This window comes from Pristis pectinata, chromosome 7 (assembly GCF_009764475.1).
Source record: "Pristis pectinata isolate sPriPec2 chromosome 7, sPriPec2.1.pri, whole genome shotgun sequence".
NCBI classification, from domain to species: domain Eukaryota; kingdom Metazoa; phylum Chordata; class Chondrichthyes; order Rhinopristiformes; family Pristidae; genus Pristis; species Pristis pectinata.
In genome coordinates, this window is record NC_067411.1 from 80,266,635 (window position 1) to 80,283,736 (window position 17,102).

Below are 17,102 nucleotides of genomic sequence, written 5' to 3' on the forward strand. Positions count from 1 at the left end.
CTTCCAATCAAAGCTCAGCAAGTATCAAGAATTTTGTGGCCAAATTCCCAACTTTGACTAACTCACTCTTCTATCATACCTGTGTTGGCTGATGAACATTGGATCCTGATTCACCTATGCCTCAGATTCTCATTCCTATATGGCCTCATCAGCTAATCCCCTTCTGCTCTCTGAGACCTCTGTATTTCTCCAGTTCCAATCTCTTGGGCATTCCCAATTTCCTTCTCCCCACCATTGGTGGCCATGCCTTCAGCTGCCTAGACTGCAAGCTCTAGAATTCTTCCAATAAACTTTTCCACTTTTCTAAATTAAAAGCAGAAAACGCTGAAAAGTTCAACCCGAGACATTAACTCTCTTTCTCTTTCCACAGACGCTGCCTAATTTGGTGAGTGTTTCCAACGTTTTCTGTTTGTGGAAGAAAATTTAAAGCATTAATAAAAAGGGTCAAAGCCATTTCTGCCATGACAGCTGTCTGTCCTTGGTGGACTGCCAACTAGCTGACCGTGCCTAGCTACTGTATAAGTAACTGACTCCCATGCTTGCTTGTGCTATAAGAAGGATGTGGGAACTTGTCTTTCTTTGGGATCATTGTTTCATAATCTATCCTAACGCTGCAGGCAGAGTAACTTTTAAATTGACAGGTGCTTCGGGTTATCGCCTAGAACGTGCTGAGACATTTTTGTATTTGCGTAAATGCTTTTTTCTCACGTATATTTTAACTATAAAAATGAGTGTAATCCTTTGCTGAGCAGAGTTTTGGAACTCTGCTTTTAGGAGCCTGAGCTCTCCATGATATCATGCTACAATAAAAGGCTTTCTGAAGCAGACGCCCTCCGGGTCCGTGTAACCTCTTTTCCACGACACCTTTTATTTCAGATTTTCATCATCTGCTGTTCTTGATTCTCTCTTTTTTTTACCTCTCGCTACTTAATACACCCTTTGAAAGTAACTGGCTAAACATAGAGTCATAAAGTCATACGGCATGGAAACAGGTTCTTTGGTCCAGCTGGTCCGTGCTAACCAAGATGCCCATCTGCCCGCATTTGTCCCATATTCCTCCAAATCCTTCCCCATCCATGTACCTGCCCATGCCTTTTAAATGTTGTTAATGTACCTGCCTCAACCACTTCTCCTGGCATTTCATTCCATATATGGACCACCCTCTGGGTGACAAAGTTGCCTCTCAGCTTCCTATTAAATCTCTCCCCTCTGACCTTAAACCTATGCCCTTTAGTTCTTGATTGCCCGATCCTGGGAAAAAGACTGTGTGCATTCACCCTGTCTATGCCCCTCATGATTTTATACACCTCTGTAAGATTATCCCTCATTCTCCTAAGCTCCAATGAATGGTCCTAGCCTGCTCAACCTCTATCTGTATTGCAGTCCCTTGAGTCCTGGCAACATCCTCGTAAATCTTTTCTGCACTCTTTCCAGCTTAATGGCATCTTTTCTATAGCAAGGTGACCAAAAGCAAACATAATATTCCAAATGTGGCCTCACCAACGTCTGGTACAACTGTAACATAGCGTCCCTACTTCTATACTCAATGCTCTGACTAATGAAGGCCAGTGTGCCAATAGCCTTCTTCACCACCCTGTCTACCTGTGACACCACTTTCAGGGAACTAAGACCTTATACTCTTAGGTCCCTCTATTCTACAACACTTCCCAGGGCCTTACCATTCACTGTGAAAATCCTACCCTGATTTGCCTTCCCAAAATGCAACACCTCACATTTATCTGAATTAAACTCCACTTGCCATTCCTCAGCCCATTTACCCAGCTGATCAAGATCCTGCTGTAATTCTTGACAACCATCTTCACTCTCTGTGACACCACCTATTTTAGTGTCATCTGCAAACTTACTAACCATGCCTTGTACATTCTCGTCCAAACCGTTGATATAGATGACAAATAACAATGGGCTCAGCACCAACCCCTGAGGCACAACACTAGTCATGGGCCTCCAGCTCAAAAATCAATCTTCCACCATCACCCTCAGCTTCCTACCATCAAGCCAATTGTATACCCAATTAGCCAGCTCTCCCTGGATCCCAAGCGATCTAACTTTCAATAACAGTCTGCCATGCGAGACTTTATCAAAGTCCTTACTGAAGTCCATATAGACTACATCTACTACTCTGCCCTCATCGACCTTCTTGGCTACTTCTTCAAAAAACTCAATCTAATTTGTGAGACATGATCTCCAGTAACTTACCTACTACAGATGTTAGGCTTGCTGGTCTATAGTTTCCAGGTTTTTCTTTACAGCCCTTCTTAAATAAAGGTACAACATTAGCCACCCACCAGTCCTCTGGCATCTCACCTGTGGCTAACAATGATACATATATATCTCATCCAGGTCTCCCACAATTTCTTGTCTAGCTTCCTGCAGTGTTCTTGGATATACCTGATCAGGCCGTGGAGATATATCTACCTTCGTACATTTTAAAACATCCAGCAGCTCCTCTGCTGCAATGCGGGCTATTCCCAAGACAACCCTGTCAACTGTTCCAAAGTGTCCATGTCTTTCTCCATGGTAAAAACAGAGGAGAAATAGTTATTGAGGACCTAGCCCTTCTCCTGCAGCTCCACCCATAGATGTCCACTTTGGTTTTAGAGGGGGCCTATTCTCTCCCTAGTTACTCTTTTCTCCTTAATAAACATAAAACCTCTTTGGATTCTCCTTAATTTTCTCTGCCGAAGCTATCTCATGCCCCCTTTTTGCCCTTCTGATTTCCTTCTTGGGTATACTCCTACATCCCCTATGCTCCTCCAGGGATTCACTTCATCACAGCTGCCTGTACCTGATCCATGCCTCCTTTTTCCTGACCAGAGCCTCAATATCCCTCATCATCTAAGGCACCCTACTTCTGCCAGCCTTGCCCTTCACTCTAGCAGGAACACGCATACCTTGAACTCTTGTTATCTGACTTTTAAAAGCTGCCCACTTGCCAGACATCCCTTTGCCTGCAAACAACTGACTCCAATCAACATTTGCAAGTTCCTGTCTAATATCATCAAAGTTTACCTTGTCCCAATTTTGAACTTTAACTTGTGGACCAAATCTGTCCTTTTCCATAACTAATTTAAACCTAATAGTACTACGGTCACTGGTTGCAAAGTGCTCCCCCATTGACACTTCAGTCACTTGTCCTGCCTTATTTCCCAACAGTAGGTCAACCTTTGCCCTATCCCTAGTAGGACCTTTTATAAATTGCCTGAGGAAACTTTCCTGGATACACTTAACAAATTCCACCCCGTCTAAGCCCTTAGCACTATGGCAGTCTCAGTCTATATTAGGAAAGTTAAAATCCTCTTGCATTGAAGTAAATGCAATTTAATCCAACAGTCTTTCCTTGCTTCCTGCCATGCTATCGCCTCTCTTGTCTTCTGAATTTACTGTCAATGAATTCTGCATCAACTTCCAGCCTCCCATCTGCCTTACAACTACTTTGGGTCCCATCCCCCTGCCAATCTAGTTTAGATCCTCCCTAGTAGCACTAGCAAATCTGCCCACCAGGATATTTGTTTCCCTCCAGTTCAGGTGCAGTCCCTTTTGTACAGGTCACTGCTGCCACGGCAGAGATCCCATTGGTCCAAAAAACTGAAACCCTGCCCACTGCACCAACTCTTTAGCCATGCATTCACCTGCCATATTCTTCTATGCTTACCCTCACTAGTACATGGCACTGGGAGTAATCCAGAGATTACTACCCTTGAGGTTCTTCTTTTTAACCTCTTTCCTAACTCTCTATATTCACTGCACAGGACCTCATCCCCTTTTCTACCCATGTTGTTTATGCCAGTGTGCACAATGACTTCAGGCTGCTCACTGTCCCCCTTGAGAATGTTCTGCAACTGCTCAGAGCCATCCTCGACCCTGGCACCAGGGAGGCAACACACCATCCTGGAGTCCCTTTTGCGACCATAGAATCTGCTGTCTGACCCCCTCTCCCTCCCCCAACTATTGAGTCTCCTATCAGTATAGTCCTGTCTGAGTTCACCCTTCCCTGCTGTGCATCAGAGCCAGTCTTGGTGCCATAGACCTGGCTGCTGCTGCAGCTTCTTTCTGCTTAACAGTCATCCCCCAACAGTATTCAAAACGGTATACTTGTTTTCAAGGGGAATGGCCACACCATCTGCCTACCCTCTCTGCCTTTTCTGGTGGACACCCAACTACTTGCAGCTGCACATTAGGTGTGAACACCTCATGGAAACTCTTATCTATGATGCTCTTAGCATTCTGGATGACCTTGAGTGTGTCTAACTCCAGCTCCGGCTCCTTGACGGGGTCAGCCAGGAGCTGCAGCTGGTGCACTTCTCAGATATAGTCATCAGAGACACTGGGAAGTCTCCCAGATCTCCCACACCTGGGTGCCCCCTTCAAAATTTAGGGCAGGCACGGTAGTGTAGCGGTTCGCGTAATGCTATTACAGCACCAGTGACCCTGGTTCAATTCCAGCCACAGTCTGTAAGGAGTTCTCCCTGTGTCTGCGTGGGTTTCCTCCGGGTGCTCTGGTTTCCTCCCATGTTCCAAAGACATACGGGTTAGGAAGTTGTGGGCATGCTATGTTGGTGCCGGAAGCGTGGCGACACCTGCAGGCTGCCCCCAGAATACTCTACGCAAAAGATGCATTTCACTATGTTTTGATGTACATGTGACTAATAGATACCCTGCAGCACCCCACCACCTCCCCCCTCCCCTTTCCTTTGGGATTTAAGATGTCAGATTTTGGTTGGTCAAATTCCTATCGTGCATTTTAATGAAGGCACTGTATACGAATTCATTAGTGTTGTGGCATGGAAATTCTGCACAATATTGCCAGATCAGTGTTAAAGTTGTTTGAGCGCACTTTAATATGATGCGTGGTTTAGGTCAATGAGACACAGGGGAACATTTGAAATATAATCCATTATGTATGAATTTAATCATCAGGTACGGGGGGGGGGGGTGCAATTTACGTGGCGCTGCAGTACTTCATTTCCACTGGAACTTTTCTCATCCAAGTTCAGGCTGTTTCCCCAAAGCTTTTTGAGTACCTTGCGTCTTGCCTGTGGGTGGGCGGCACTCGCTTCCACCAATCACAGTAACAGGCGTAGGCTTTTGGCTTTTCCACTGTGCGAGTGCTTTCCCGTTCGTTCTGCGTTTGCGTGTCATAACGATGCAGCGGGTGACGCTCGCCTTGGCCTGGCCTCTGCTCAGAAGAAAGGCTTTCTGGGGCTGGAGATCGTCTGCGGCCATGTCGAGCCTCCTCATTCAGCAGCCCAACTATAGCTGGTTGAAAGAGTTGGGACTGAAGGAAGACAACCACGGCGTGTTCAACGGGAGCTGGGGTGGGAGAGGCGAGGTAAGCCGGCCAGCCAGTGGGTACTGCAACATGCACAAGCAGGGTGGTTTGGCTATTATTAGAAAGAGCACACGGCAAGCTCAGAGCGACTAACTTGTTTGCTGATTTGGAACGATAGTTCCTCTTCTGCTTTGTGCAACCTTCCACGAAACTTTAATGCAATGATTGATGTACCAACCTCTTACCCCTCCCTCTCCTCCCCGCCCCCCCCCGCCTCCCCCCCCCGCCCCCCCCCGCCTCCCCCCCCCTCCACCAAAATTCGAACTGCTGGAAGAACTCAGCAGGTCAAGCAGCATTTGGTCGACGTTTCGAGTCAAGACTCCGCCTGCAGAATAACCACATATGTTAGTGGTTTAACTTTGACTTGTAGCCAATTAATGTGTGCTTTCCACATAACTTTTATATCTGAAAACTTTATTAAACAGGATAAATGTCCTGTGCCATACAGCTGTTGCTGTTAAATGTGAAGATCAGCTGACTAGGTTATTGATTCCCCTCGCGTGTTAACATTGCCAACACTGATTTCAGATGTCGCAAGTGGGCTGATTAGTGATCACAATTACATAATTCCTTGAAGTGTTAGGGTATGCTAGGAGCATTTTGGGTTTATGAATAGGAATCACTTAACTGTATTTGATGCTTTATGCAAAAGCACATTAAAGTATAGATTCACTATTAAAATATTAACCTAATACGTAAAATAAAAGTAAAAATGTTAGTATGTTAGAATTCAAAAATGTTAAACCTCGAACGTTAACCCCAAAACTAAACTCGTCGTGTGTGTGTGTGACAAAGTCCAAAACTCCCAGTTCCGGAATGGTTCTTAAAGTTCAGTTCCGCAAGCCATAAGGTGAAACATGAGCAAGGGCTTCTTCAACAACCACCGTTGTCTGAAGATAAGACGTAGACGTAGAGAAACATAGGGAGAGTAAATACGAAATCCAAATGTTCCATGGTGGAACCCAAACGACACTCCAGCGTTTACTCGGTAGTGACTTCCTCACCCCGAAAAGCATCCGAATCGTGGTTGTCCACACACAAATACCTGTTTCCTTCTACAGGTCAGCAACAAAGTGAACTCCACCGGATTACTTCCAACTTCCATACATGGATTTCAGTGGCAAACACAGTTATTGTTTCTCATCCATCGATAGAGAAAACAAGCAGGCTGGTGTCTCTCTCCCTTCTCTCTCTCTCTCTCCTTCTTCTTCTAACTTCTTCAACAACGTCATTACGTCCTTTATCTTCTATTGACGTAAGCACGCCCCACACACACATACACACACACTCTCTATCTTAAAGGGACTTTCACTGAGTCCGTAACAATAGGAATCACTTAACTGTATTTGATGCTTTATGCAAAAGCACATTAAAGTATAGATTCACTATTAAAATATTAACCTATCTACAATATTTACATAATTCTCAATTCAGTGGTCACAAATATACCTCAAATTAAAACACAACAATTCTTATTTAGGATTCACTGAAGTCCCTGTGGTGCCCACTGGATCTAGAAGGTTTCCGGAGAACCAGTGGACACTACCTGCTCTTTGTCCAGGGATGTCCAGGCACGGATGTATCCTCAAAGAGGGGCAGGCATTCGGCTTGGGCAGAACCCTCGAGGGCCTGCAGCCTGGAACTGTGATGGCCAACTTAAGCCAGGTCCAGGAGGAGGCTGACCAGAAGGTCCCCTGATAGGCCTGCCCTCCTCTGCACTGGGTGCCCTAAGATCAGGAGAGTGGAGCTGAGGTGTAACGAAAGCTTGAGGAGCAGCCCCTTCAAATACTCAGAGAGGGGCTGCACCCTCTCATAATTGGCGTACAAGTGGAACACGGACTCCTCCGGGCCGCAGACGTGGTGGGCAGCCTGGGAGTCTGTGAACCGGCTTAAAAATCTATTGCCTTGCACTACTCTGTGTAGCACTCTTCACCCCAGTCCCCTGATTTAAGGGGGGGGGGGAGTGGTGGGAGAAGGACTCCCTTGTAGAGAGACCCCCATCAGGTGTCCCCTTGCTGCCAGAGAGTAGAATGGACTGGGATGGCATATCCGGATGGCAGATGGGAGCAAGGAAGTACAGAAGCAGTTTGTACAGAAAATGCCTGCTCGTGACATGAAATGGCACAGAGGGCATTTCCGAGAGATTCCTCCTGTTGTGTGGGATGGGCTCCTGAGGAGGGTTTCATGGTCTGGGTTTGATGAGCAATTCCAGCCACTCACGAGCACTCTTGAAGCTTATTGTGACGGGACAGCTGGAGGCTTCGGCCATGAGTTCCAGTGGCATGCAGCTCATTCCTCTGCCACGTGGTCTGTCCCTTCGTCTGGCCTCCCTGGCAGCCAGAGTGCCTCCCTCCACTGGTCCCGGTGAAAGACAGCTGGTGCTTGTTAAAATGTGCCCCTATGGGGAAAAAATACAGCACCCATGCACGCTCAACATAGAGTTATCCCTGCAGAGTCCAAAGGCAGAGAGTTTGGACACATACCAGCGACTGACCACTGTCCTCAATTGGGTGACGCAGAGACGAATGATGATGTCAGGGTTGGAAAACTAGTAGATTCTTGAGTCTCTGGCATCATTTGGAAAGGAGCAGAAAATTTTTTTTAACAATAACAAAGAGCAGCAATTGGGTATAGCAAAATACAACAGGATCTCAGAAAGTGGTTGGAATGGTTTATTTTGACTTTAAATGTAGTTCTGTTTGCTGTTGAGATATATTGCATATTGCTGTTGGAAAAAGGAGGGTGTATGTTAAGACTTGAGGGAGGCAGATTTTAGAGTTGTCTGCTGGAATAGGGTGCTGGAGGCTGTGTGACTACATACTACATGGAAATAATTCAGTTCAGGTAGCTGTGTGTCTCCCATGTGCTGAATGACTGGAAATGCAAGAGCTGATTTTCTTCCATTGGATAACACACTATTAACTGTGTGTTGGAGGAAGGAGTAAGTAAAGCTGCTTCAGTAGCTGGACTTTGAGGCAAGTGTAAGCAATGGGAAGAAGAATTTTCTCTCTTTATTGAGTTGGCAATGGCTAATGTGAGGAGAAAGCACCAGTGAAGATGCTGTTGGATCTGTTTGACCATCAAGCCAGAAAGTCCTACCAAACAATCAGGAGCACAAATGAGTTGCTGGAATCAAAATCTTTGAGAATTTTGTGACCCTCTGAAAATGGCAAATCGACATTTTTCAGGAGATGCCAGATGGATGGAAAATTGTTTGACGTATAGTTGATTGTTCTGTTGTTGCTGGCTGGAAATTGTAACATCAGAGAACTGAAGGACTTATTGGTCCAGAAGCAGGATTGTATATGGAACTTGAGATATGGGAGTGACCAATGAGAGGAACAGACCTAGACTGGTAAAGTGTGTCAAATCCCATAGGGCATCAGAGGTGTTCAAAACCAGATTTGATGAATTGGACACAGAGTAATGTAATTCTGTCCAAATGAAGGGTCTTGACCCAAAACATCGACTGTCCATTTCCCTCCATAGATGCACCCTGACTCGCTGAGTTCCTCCAGCATTTTGTGTGTTGTTCCAGATTCTAGCATCTGCAGTCCCGTGTGTCTCCAATGTAATTTTACTCCTGCACTCAAGCAAGCTAACAATTTAAAATCTTATAAATATTGTGGCAAACTGCATAAATGGCAAAAGGAGAAATGCTCATGGGAAGGAATGCCTCAACTCGAAAAGATGAACCCATGTGCAAAAAGAAATTTATTAGCAAGCAGGAATACTAGTTGCACAGACTGACTACAGTTTCAATGAGATGGCTGAAGGAGATTTTGATGAGATCAAAGACATGACAAGCAGGGGGGGAATGGAACAAGTTAACAGAATAGAGGAGCCCTTGTTACTCATGCTGATCTTTGCTGAAATGGAAGTGGAAGGAATTGACCTCCTATCCATTGCCTCTATCATCTTCTCTTCTATCAGTATTTTGTCAGCATTCTCTGTCATTGTAACTCCCAACATAGAGTATTATTGTGCATTCTGGCTTTACTTTGCCTCTAAGCACATATCACCTTCTTTATCCCTAATTAGTCCCACCCCGCCTCATACTATTTGCTTACTATTTACATGTTGGTAAAAGATTTTTGGGTTCTATTTTATGTTAACCGCCATTCTGTTCTCATATAATTTAGTTACCAGTTTTATTTTCTTCCCTGCTCATCTTACTGTATTTAGCCTGGCTCCTGTTTGAAGGACTTGCCTGACATGCATCTTACACACCTTTTCATTTGTTTATATTTTCTATCCCCTTCATCATCCAAGGGGTTCTCGCTTTGGTTTCTATAACTTTCCCACTTGCAGGATTGTGCCTATCTAGTAGTACGTACCTAAAATATCTCGTTAAAGATCTCCCACTGATCTGTTAGTTGTTCATGTCAATCTTTGATTTGTTTTTACCTTGGTTAGGTTCCCTCTCACCTTATTGAAGTAAATATGCTTCCAATTTAGAAGTTTGCTTTTAGAATCTTCCTTGTTCTTCTCCATTACTAATCTGCAGTATGCAGATCATTTTTACCCAAGTGTTCTTGTACTGACCCTTTGGCCCACCTCATTCCTGAACATCATACCAGGCAATGCCTCCTTGCTAGATGGGCAAGAAACCTACTGGTCAAGGAAGTCCTCCCAAACACATTTCAGAAATTCCTCCCCCCACCTTTTCCTCCCCCAGCTTTTCCTCCTCTCTAACACAACCCCAGTCAATAGCTGATTAACTAAGGTACCCAACACCACCATGCTGTAGTTCTTGTTACCTTCTCTGTAATTCTACAGATTTGCTCCTCTATTTCTCTCTCTTGCAGATCTTTGTAATAACCCTGAGGAATGGTCATACCCTTTTTGCTTCCCAGCTCTAACCAAACGAATGCTGTCCTTGCCCCTTTGAGGACATCCTTTTTTCAACATGACAATGTCTTTAATCAAACCCCCACCCCACTTCCCTTTTTTCCTTCAATTTTTTGTTGTATCCTTGAATATTGAGCACTCAGTTCTAACCACTTTCAAGCCTCATTGCCACTGTCATATTCCATGTGGCTATTTGTGCTTGTAGCTCACTAATATTCGCCACATTTTGGTATTTACATATATAAATTCTAATCTTGTCTTTATATTCCTCATGGTCCTATCTAGTTTGCTGATAATATATTGTTACTACTTTCTCCAGTACTATGCAGCCCTCATTCCTTCATGCACCTCATTCCCCTTTGCTACTTCTGTATGATCATCACCATCCTCCTCCCAATTTAAATTAAAGTTTCACCAATCTCACTGCTGAACCTCTCCACGAGGATGCTTGACCCTTGTTGTCGTGAAACTTCAACCTGCTCTTTTTGAATAGGTACTTCTTGCCCCAGACTGGTTACAAAACCCCAAGGACCTACAACACTCACTCTTATGCCATTGAACCTCCAATGCTCTCTCCCCCTAACTGTAAGATGTCCTAAAACAACTGCATTTCAGTGCTTTGTTGTTGTTTATCTTGTGCAGTCTGTCCATTCATGGCATGGTTTGGGATTGGTTTATTATTGCCATATGTACTGAGATACAGTGAAAAACTTAGTTTTGCAAGCCATCCATACAGATCATTTCAAAACATAAGTACATCTAGGACAAGGGAAAAGCAATAACAGAACTCAGAAGGTAGTTTGCCTCCCAGGTGCCAGGGTCCAGGATGTTTCAGATTGCGTCCAAGATATCCTGCAGAGGGAGGGAGAACAGCTAGAGGTTGTGGTACATATTGGTACCAACGACATAGGTAGGAAGAGGGATGAGGTCCTGAAAAAAGACTATAGGGAGTTAGGAAGGAAGTTGAGAGGCAGGACCTCAAAGGTAGTAATTTCAGGATTACTGCCTGTGCCACGGAAGAGTGGGTATAGGAATAGAATGAGGAAGACGTTAAATGCGTGGCTGAGGGATTGCAGTAAGGGGCAGGGATTCAGATTTCTGGATCATTGGGGCCTCTTCTGGGGCAGGTATGACCTGTACAAAGAGGACAGGTTGCACTTGAATCCCAGGGGGACCAATATCCTGGCAGGGAGGTTTGCTAAGGCTACTGGGGAGAGTTTAAACTAGAACTTTTGGGGAGTGGGATCTGAAGTGGAGAGACTGGGGAAGAGGTGTTTGGCTCTCAAATAGAGAAAGCTAGTAGTAGGTACGTGAGGGCGGATAGGCAGGTGACAGAGAAGGGACGTGCTCAGACCGGTTTGAGGTGTGTCTATTTTAACGCAAGGAGTATTGTGAACAAGGCGGATGAGCTTAGAGCTTGGATAAATACTTGGAGATACGATGTGGTGTCCATTACAGAGACTTGGATGGCTCAGGGACTAGAATGGTTGCTTCAAGTGCCAGGTTTTAGATGTTTCAGAAAGGACAAGGAAGGAGGCAAAAGAGGTGGGGGGGGGGGGGGGGGGGTGGCACTGTTGATCAGAGAGAGTGCCACGGCTGCAGAAAAGGCGGATGTCATGGAGGGACTGTCTCCAGAGTCTCTGTGGGTGGAGATTAGGAACAGGAAGGGGTCAATAACTACTGGGTGTTTATTATAGGGCGCCCAATAGTAACAGGGATATCGAGGAGCAGATAGGGAAGCAGATCCTAGAAAGATGTGATAATAACAGAGTTGTTGTGAGGGGAGATTTTAATTCCCCAAACATTGATTGGCATCTCCATACAGTGAGGGGTGTAGATGGGGTGGAGTTTGTTAAGAATGTTCAGGAAGGATTCTAGACACAATATGTAGATAAGCCTACAGGAGGAGAGGCTGTGCTTGATTCGGTATTGGGAAATGAACCTGGTCAGGTGTCAGATCTCTTAGTGGGAGAGCGTTTTGGAGATGGTGATCATAATTCTATCTCCTTTACGTTAGTACTGGAGAGAGATAGGAACAGACAGACTGGAAAGGTGTTTACTTGGACTAAAGGGAATTATGAGGCTCTCAGGCAGGAAATTGGAAGCTTAAATTGGGAACAGATGTTCTCAGGGAAAAGTACGGAAGAAATGTGGCAAATATTCTGGGGATATTTGGGTGGAGTTCTGCATAGGCATGTTCCAATGAGACAGGGGAGTCACAAGAGGATACAGGAACCGTGGTGCACAAAGGCTATAATAAATCTAGTGGAAAAGAAAAGTTTACAAAAGGTACAGAGAGCTAGGTAATGTTAGAGATCGGGAAGAGTATAAGGCTAACAGGAAGGATCTTAAGGAAATTAGGAGAGCCAGGAGGGGACATGAAAAGGCCTTGGCGGGCAGGACTAAGGAAAACCCCAGGGCATTCTACAAGTATGTGAAGAGCAAGAGGATAAGATGTGAAAGAATAGGGCCCATCAAGTGCAGCAGTGGGAAAGTGTGTATGGATCTGGAAGAAATGGCAGAGATACTTAATGAATACTTTACATCAGTATTCACTACGGAAAAAGATCTGAAAAGCTTGCGCATGTGGATATTAGTAAAGAGGAGGTGCTAGAACTTTTGGAAAGCATCAAGTTAGATAAGTCACCAGGACCGGATGAGATGTACCCCAGGCTGCTGTGGGAGGCAAGGGAGGAGATTGCGGAGCCTCTGGCGGTGATCTTTGTATCATCAATGGAGATGTCCCAGAAGATTGGAGGGTTGCGGATGTTGTTCCCTTATTCAAGAAAGGGAGTAGAGATAGCCCAGGAAATTATAGACCAGTGAATCTTACCTCAGTAGTTGGTAAACTGATAGAGAAGATCCTGAGAGGCAGGATTTATGAACATTTGGAGAGGTATAATATGATTAGGAATAGTCAGCATGGCTTTGTCAAGGTCAGGTCCTGCCTTATGAGCCTGATTGAATTTTTTGAGGATGTGACTAAACACATCGATGAAGGGAGAGCAGTAGATGTAGTGTATTTGGATTTCAGCAAGGCATTTGATAAGGTACCCCATGCAAGGCTTATTGAGAAAGTAAGGAGACATGGGATACAAGGGGACATTGCAATGTGGATCCAGAACTGGCTGGCCCACAGAAGGCAAAGAGTGGTTGTTGAAGGGTCGTATTCGGCATGGAGGTCAGTGACCAGTGGAGTACCTCAGGGATCTGTCCTGGGACACTTACTCTTTGTGATTTTTATAAACGACTCGGATGAAGAAGTGGAGGGATGGGTTAGTAAGTTTGTGGATGACACAAAGGTTGGATGTGTAGTCGATTGTATAGAGGGCTGTCAGAGGTTACAGCGGGATATAGATAGGATGCAAAGTTGGGCTGAGAAGTGGCAGATGCAGTTCAACCCAGATAAGTGTGAAGTGGTTCATTTTGGTAGGTCAAATATGATGGCAGAATATAGTCTTAATGGTAGGACTCTTGGCAGTGTGGAGGATCAGAGGGATCTTGGGGTCCGAGTCCATAGGACGCTCAAAGCGGCTGCACAGGTTGACTCTGTGGTTAAGAAGGCATATGGTGTATTGTCCTTCCTCGACCGTGGAATTGAATTTAGGAGCCGAGAGGTAATGTTGCAGCTATATAGGACCCTGGTCAGACCCCACTTGGAGTACTGTGCTCAGTTCTGGTCGCCTCACTACAGGAAGGATGTGGAGGCCATAGAGAGGGTGCAGAGGAGATTTACAAGGATGCTGCCTGGATTGCAGGGCATGCCTTATGAAAGCAGGTTGAGGGAACTTGGCCTTTTCTCCTTGGAGCGACAGAAGATGAGGAGGGACATGATAGAGGTGTATAAGATGATGAGAGGTATTGATTGGGTAGATAGTCAGAGGCTTTTCCCCAGGGCTGAAATGGTTGCCACAAGAGGACATAGTTTTAAGGTGCTGGGGAGTAGGTATAGAGGAGATGTCAGAGGTAAGATTTTACTCGGAGAATGGTGAGTGCGTGGAATGGGCTGCCGGCAACGGTGCTGGAAGCGGAAATGATAGGGTCTTTAAGAAACTTTTGGATAGATACATGGAGCTGAGAAAAAATCGAGGGCTATAGGTAAGCCTAGTAATTTCTGAGGTAGGGACATGCTTGGCACAGCTTTGTGGGCCGAAGGGCCTGAATTGTGCTGTAGGTTTTCTGTGTTCTAGAATGCAGAATATAGTGTTACAGTTACAGAGAAAGTGCAGTGCAGGTAGACAATAAGGTGCAAGGGCCATGACAAGGTAGATTGTCAGGTCAAGAGTTCATCTTTAACATACAAGTGGTCCGTTCAAGAATCTCATAACCACAGGATAGAAACTGTCCTTGGCTGTGTGGGTAGTATGTGTTTTCAAGCTTTTGTATCTTCTGCTCAGTGGAATGGGAGAGAAGAGAAAGTGTCTGGGGTGGGAGGGGTAATTGATAATTTATCAATGGCCAGTATTTCATAATGCTGGCTGCTTTTCCGAGGCAGAATGAAGTGTAGACGTGGAGGGGAGGCTGGTCTTCGTGATGGACTGAACTGTGTCCACAACTGTCCACAATGCAGTCGTGGGAAGAGTGGTTGCCATACCAAGCTGTGGTGCATCTGGATAGGATGCTTTCTATGGCGTATCTGTAAAAATTGGTAAAGTTTAATGGGGACATGCCAAATTTCCTAAGTTTACATTAGTTCCTTGGACCGCATTCCTTCAAAATGTTGTTACTCCCAGCACTCTCCAGTAGTGAACACTGGTTTAGAGTAATGCACTCCCCTGTAGACTCCCGCATGTGTTGTCTCTTTCACACTTGCCTGTCAGTGTACACACTTTCCCTCCATCTATATAAATTCTGCCACCTTGAATTTGATTTCACTACTTTCACCCTAGTCTTTTCTGAAAATGTCGTACTTCAGTCTTTCAGCACCTGCAAAAGACATCTGAAAGCATATGCCCTTATTCTTTCATTATTTTTGTGCCTATTTTTCTCTGAAATTTGTTGCAGTGATTAGTACATTAAAGATGAAATCTATTTGGATGTTGATTATCAGAATGTAATGTTGAGTAATGAAATTGCTCTGTTCTGCTTTACCATAGGTTGTCACTTCCTATTGCCCAGCAAACAATGAACCAATAGCCAGAGTAAGACAGGTAATTATCTTTTATATATTCAGACTTGAAATTTGTTTCTATTAAATTATCCATATGCGTTTGCTAGATAGTGGTGACATCATTTTGATTTTGGCTTTAATCTGTGTTATATTCTAGGCTACTTTGGAGGAATATGAAGAAACGGTACAAAAAGCGAAAGAAGCATGGGAAATATGGGCTGATGTAAGTGTCCTGAACCAATCCTTCCAAAGAAATATTTAACACAAAATAGAAGAAAGTGCCTGTTGCTGCTGAGCCTCTACAGCGCTGTTTACTGGTCTCCCACTGTCAACATCTTGGGTATGAATATTATCCCTGAGCTTGGTTATGCCATCTCCAGGTTTGATTTTTGTAAAAGAAAATCTTCATTACAATCCTAAACTCCATCCTACATTCAGTCCCAGTTCATCCAGAACTCTGCCTGCAGTCTTTTCTGTATTGCAACTGCTCGAGTGTCATCCTTCTTTCTCCAACTTGCGATCCACTATACAAGTCCTACCCAGGTTACAGCAGGGTTCTATTTCTGCAATCTGCTTGTAAATCGAAAATATGGCCAATCCTGACCTTGTGTGCTGTACTTGTGGAGTTTGCACATTCTCCCTGTGATCGTATGGGTTTCCTCTGGGTACTCTAGTTTACTCCCATGTTCTAAATGTGCAAGTTGGTAGGTTAATTGGCGCTAGCGTATTGATGATAGAATCTGGAAGGAAGTTGATGAAAATGTGAAGAGAATTTAAAAAAATGGGATTAGTGTAGGATTAGTGTGAATGGGTAGTTGATGGTCAGCATGGACTCAGTGGGCTGAAGGGCCTGTTTGTGTGTTGTATGTCTTCACGACTTTATTTCCATTGAGAGAGTCTGGCTCCCTGTCACTGACATTCAGTGATATTGCCATCAACATCTTGAAGTTCACTGTTGATCACCAAGTCACACTAATACAATGCCAGAAAGAGCAGGTCATGTGCTGGAAATCCGGGAACAAATGACTCGTGTTTTGCTATTCCAAAGCCTTTCCACTATCTGTAAGACACACATAATAGAATACTCCCAATTTGAAAGAGTGTAGCTTCAACAGCACTTGAAACTTGCAACCATCCAGATCCAAGCAATCTACTTGATTGGCCCTTCATCTACCATACTAAACATTTAGAACATAGAACAGTACAGCACAGGAACAGGCTCTTCAGTCCACAGTTGTGCTAAACTAATTAAACTAGTAATTAAATGCCTAACTAATCACTTCTGCCTACACAATGTCTACATTCCTCCATTCCCTGCAGATTCATGTTCATATCTAAGAGTCTCTTAAGTACCTCTATCGTATTTGACTCAACTACTGCCCCTGGCAGTGCATTCCAGGCACCCACCACTTTCTGTGTGTAAATAAAAAAACTTGCCCCTCACATCTGTTTTGAGCTTACCCCTCTCACCTTTAATGCATGCCCTCTAGCATTAGACATTTCGACCCTGGGGAAAAAGATAGTGGCTGTCTACTCTATGTGTGGCTCTCATAATCTTATAAACTTCTATCATGTCTCCCAGCAGCCTCTGCCAATCCAGAGAAAACAACCCAAGTTTGTTCAATCTTTCCCTATAGCATGTGCCCTCTAATCCAGGCAGCATTCCTGGTAAATCGCTTCTGCACCCTCTCCAAAGCCTCCACATCCTTCTTATAATGGCGTCGTCAGAATTGAATGCGATACTCCAAATGCAGCCTAACTAGAGTTTTATAAAGCTGCAACGTAACTTCC

General features: G+C 44.6%; 1 protein-coding gene across 1 annotated transcript in view; it reads left to right on the top strand.

Moving 5' to 3' along the window:
* Positions 1 to 5,110: 5,110 nt before the first annotated feature.
* Positions 5,111 to 17,102, top strand: part of aldh7a1 (aldehyde dehydrogenase 7 family, member A1) — a 46,272-nt gene continuing 34,280 nt past the window's right edge. The window contains exons 1-3 of the mRNA XM_052020263.1: positions 5,111 to 5,350; positions 15,298 to 15,351; positions 15,469 to 15,534. Coding sequence (XP_051876223.1) covers positions 5,165 to 5,350; positions 15,298 to 15,351; positions 15,469 to 15,534 — 306 coding nt within the window. The 5' untranslated portion in view covers positions 5,111 to 5,164. The remainder of the gene's footprint in view (positions 5,351 to 15,297; positions 15,352 to 15,468; positions 15,535 to 17,102) is intronic.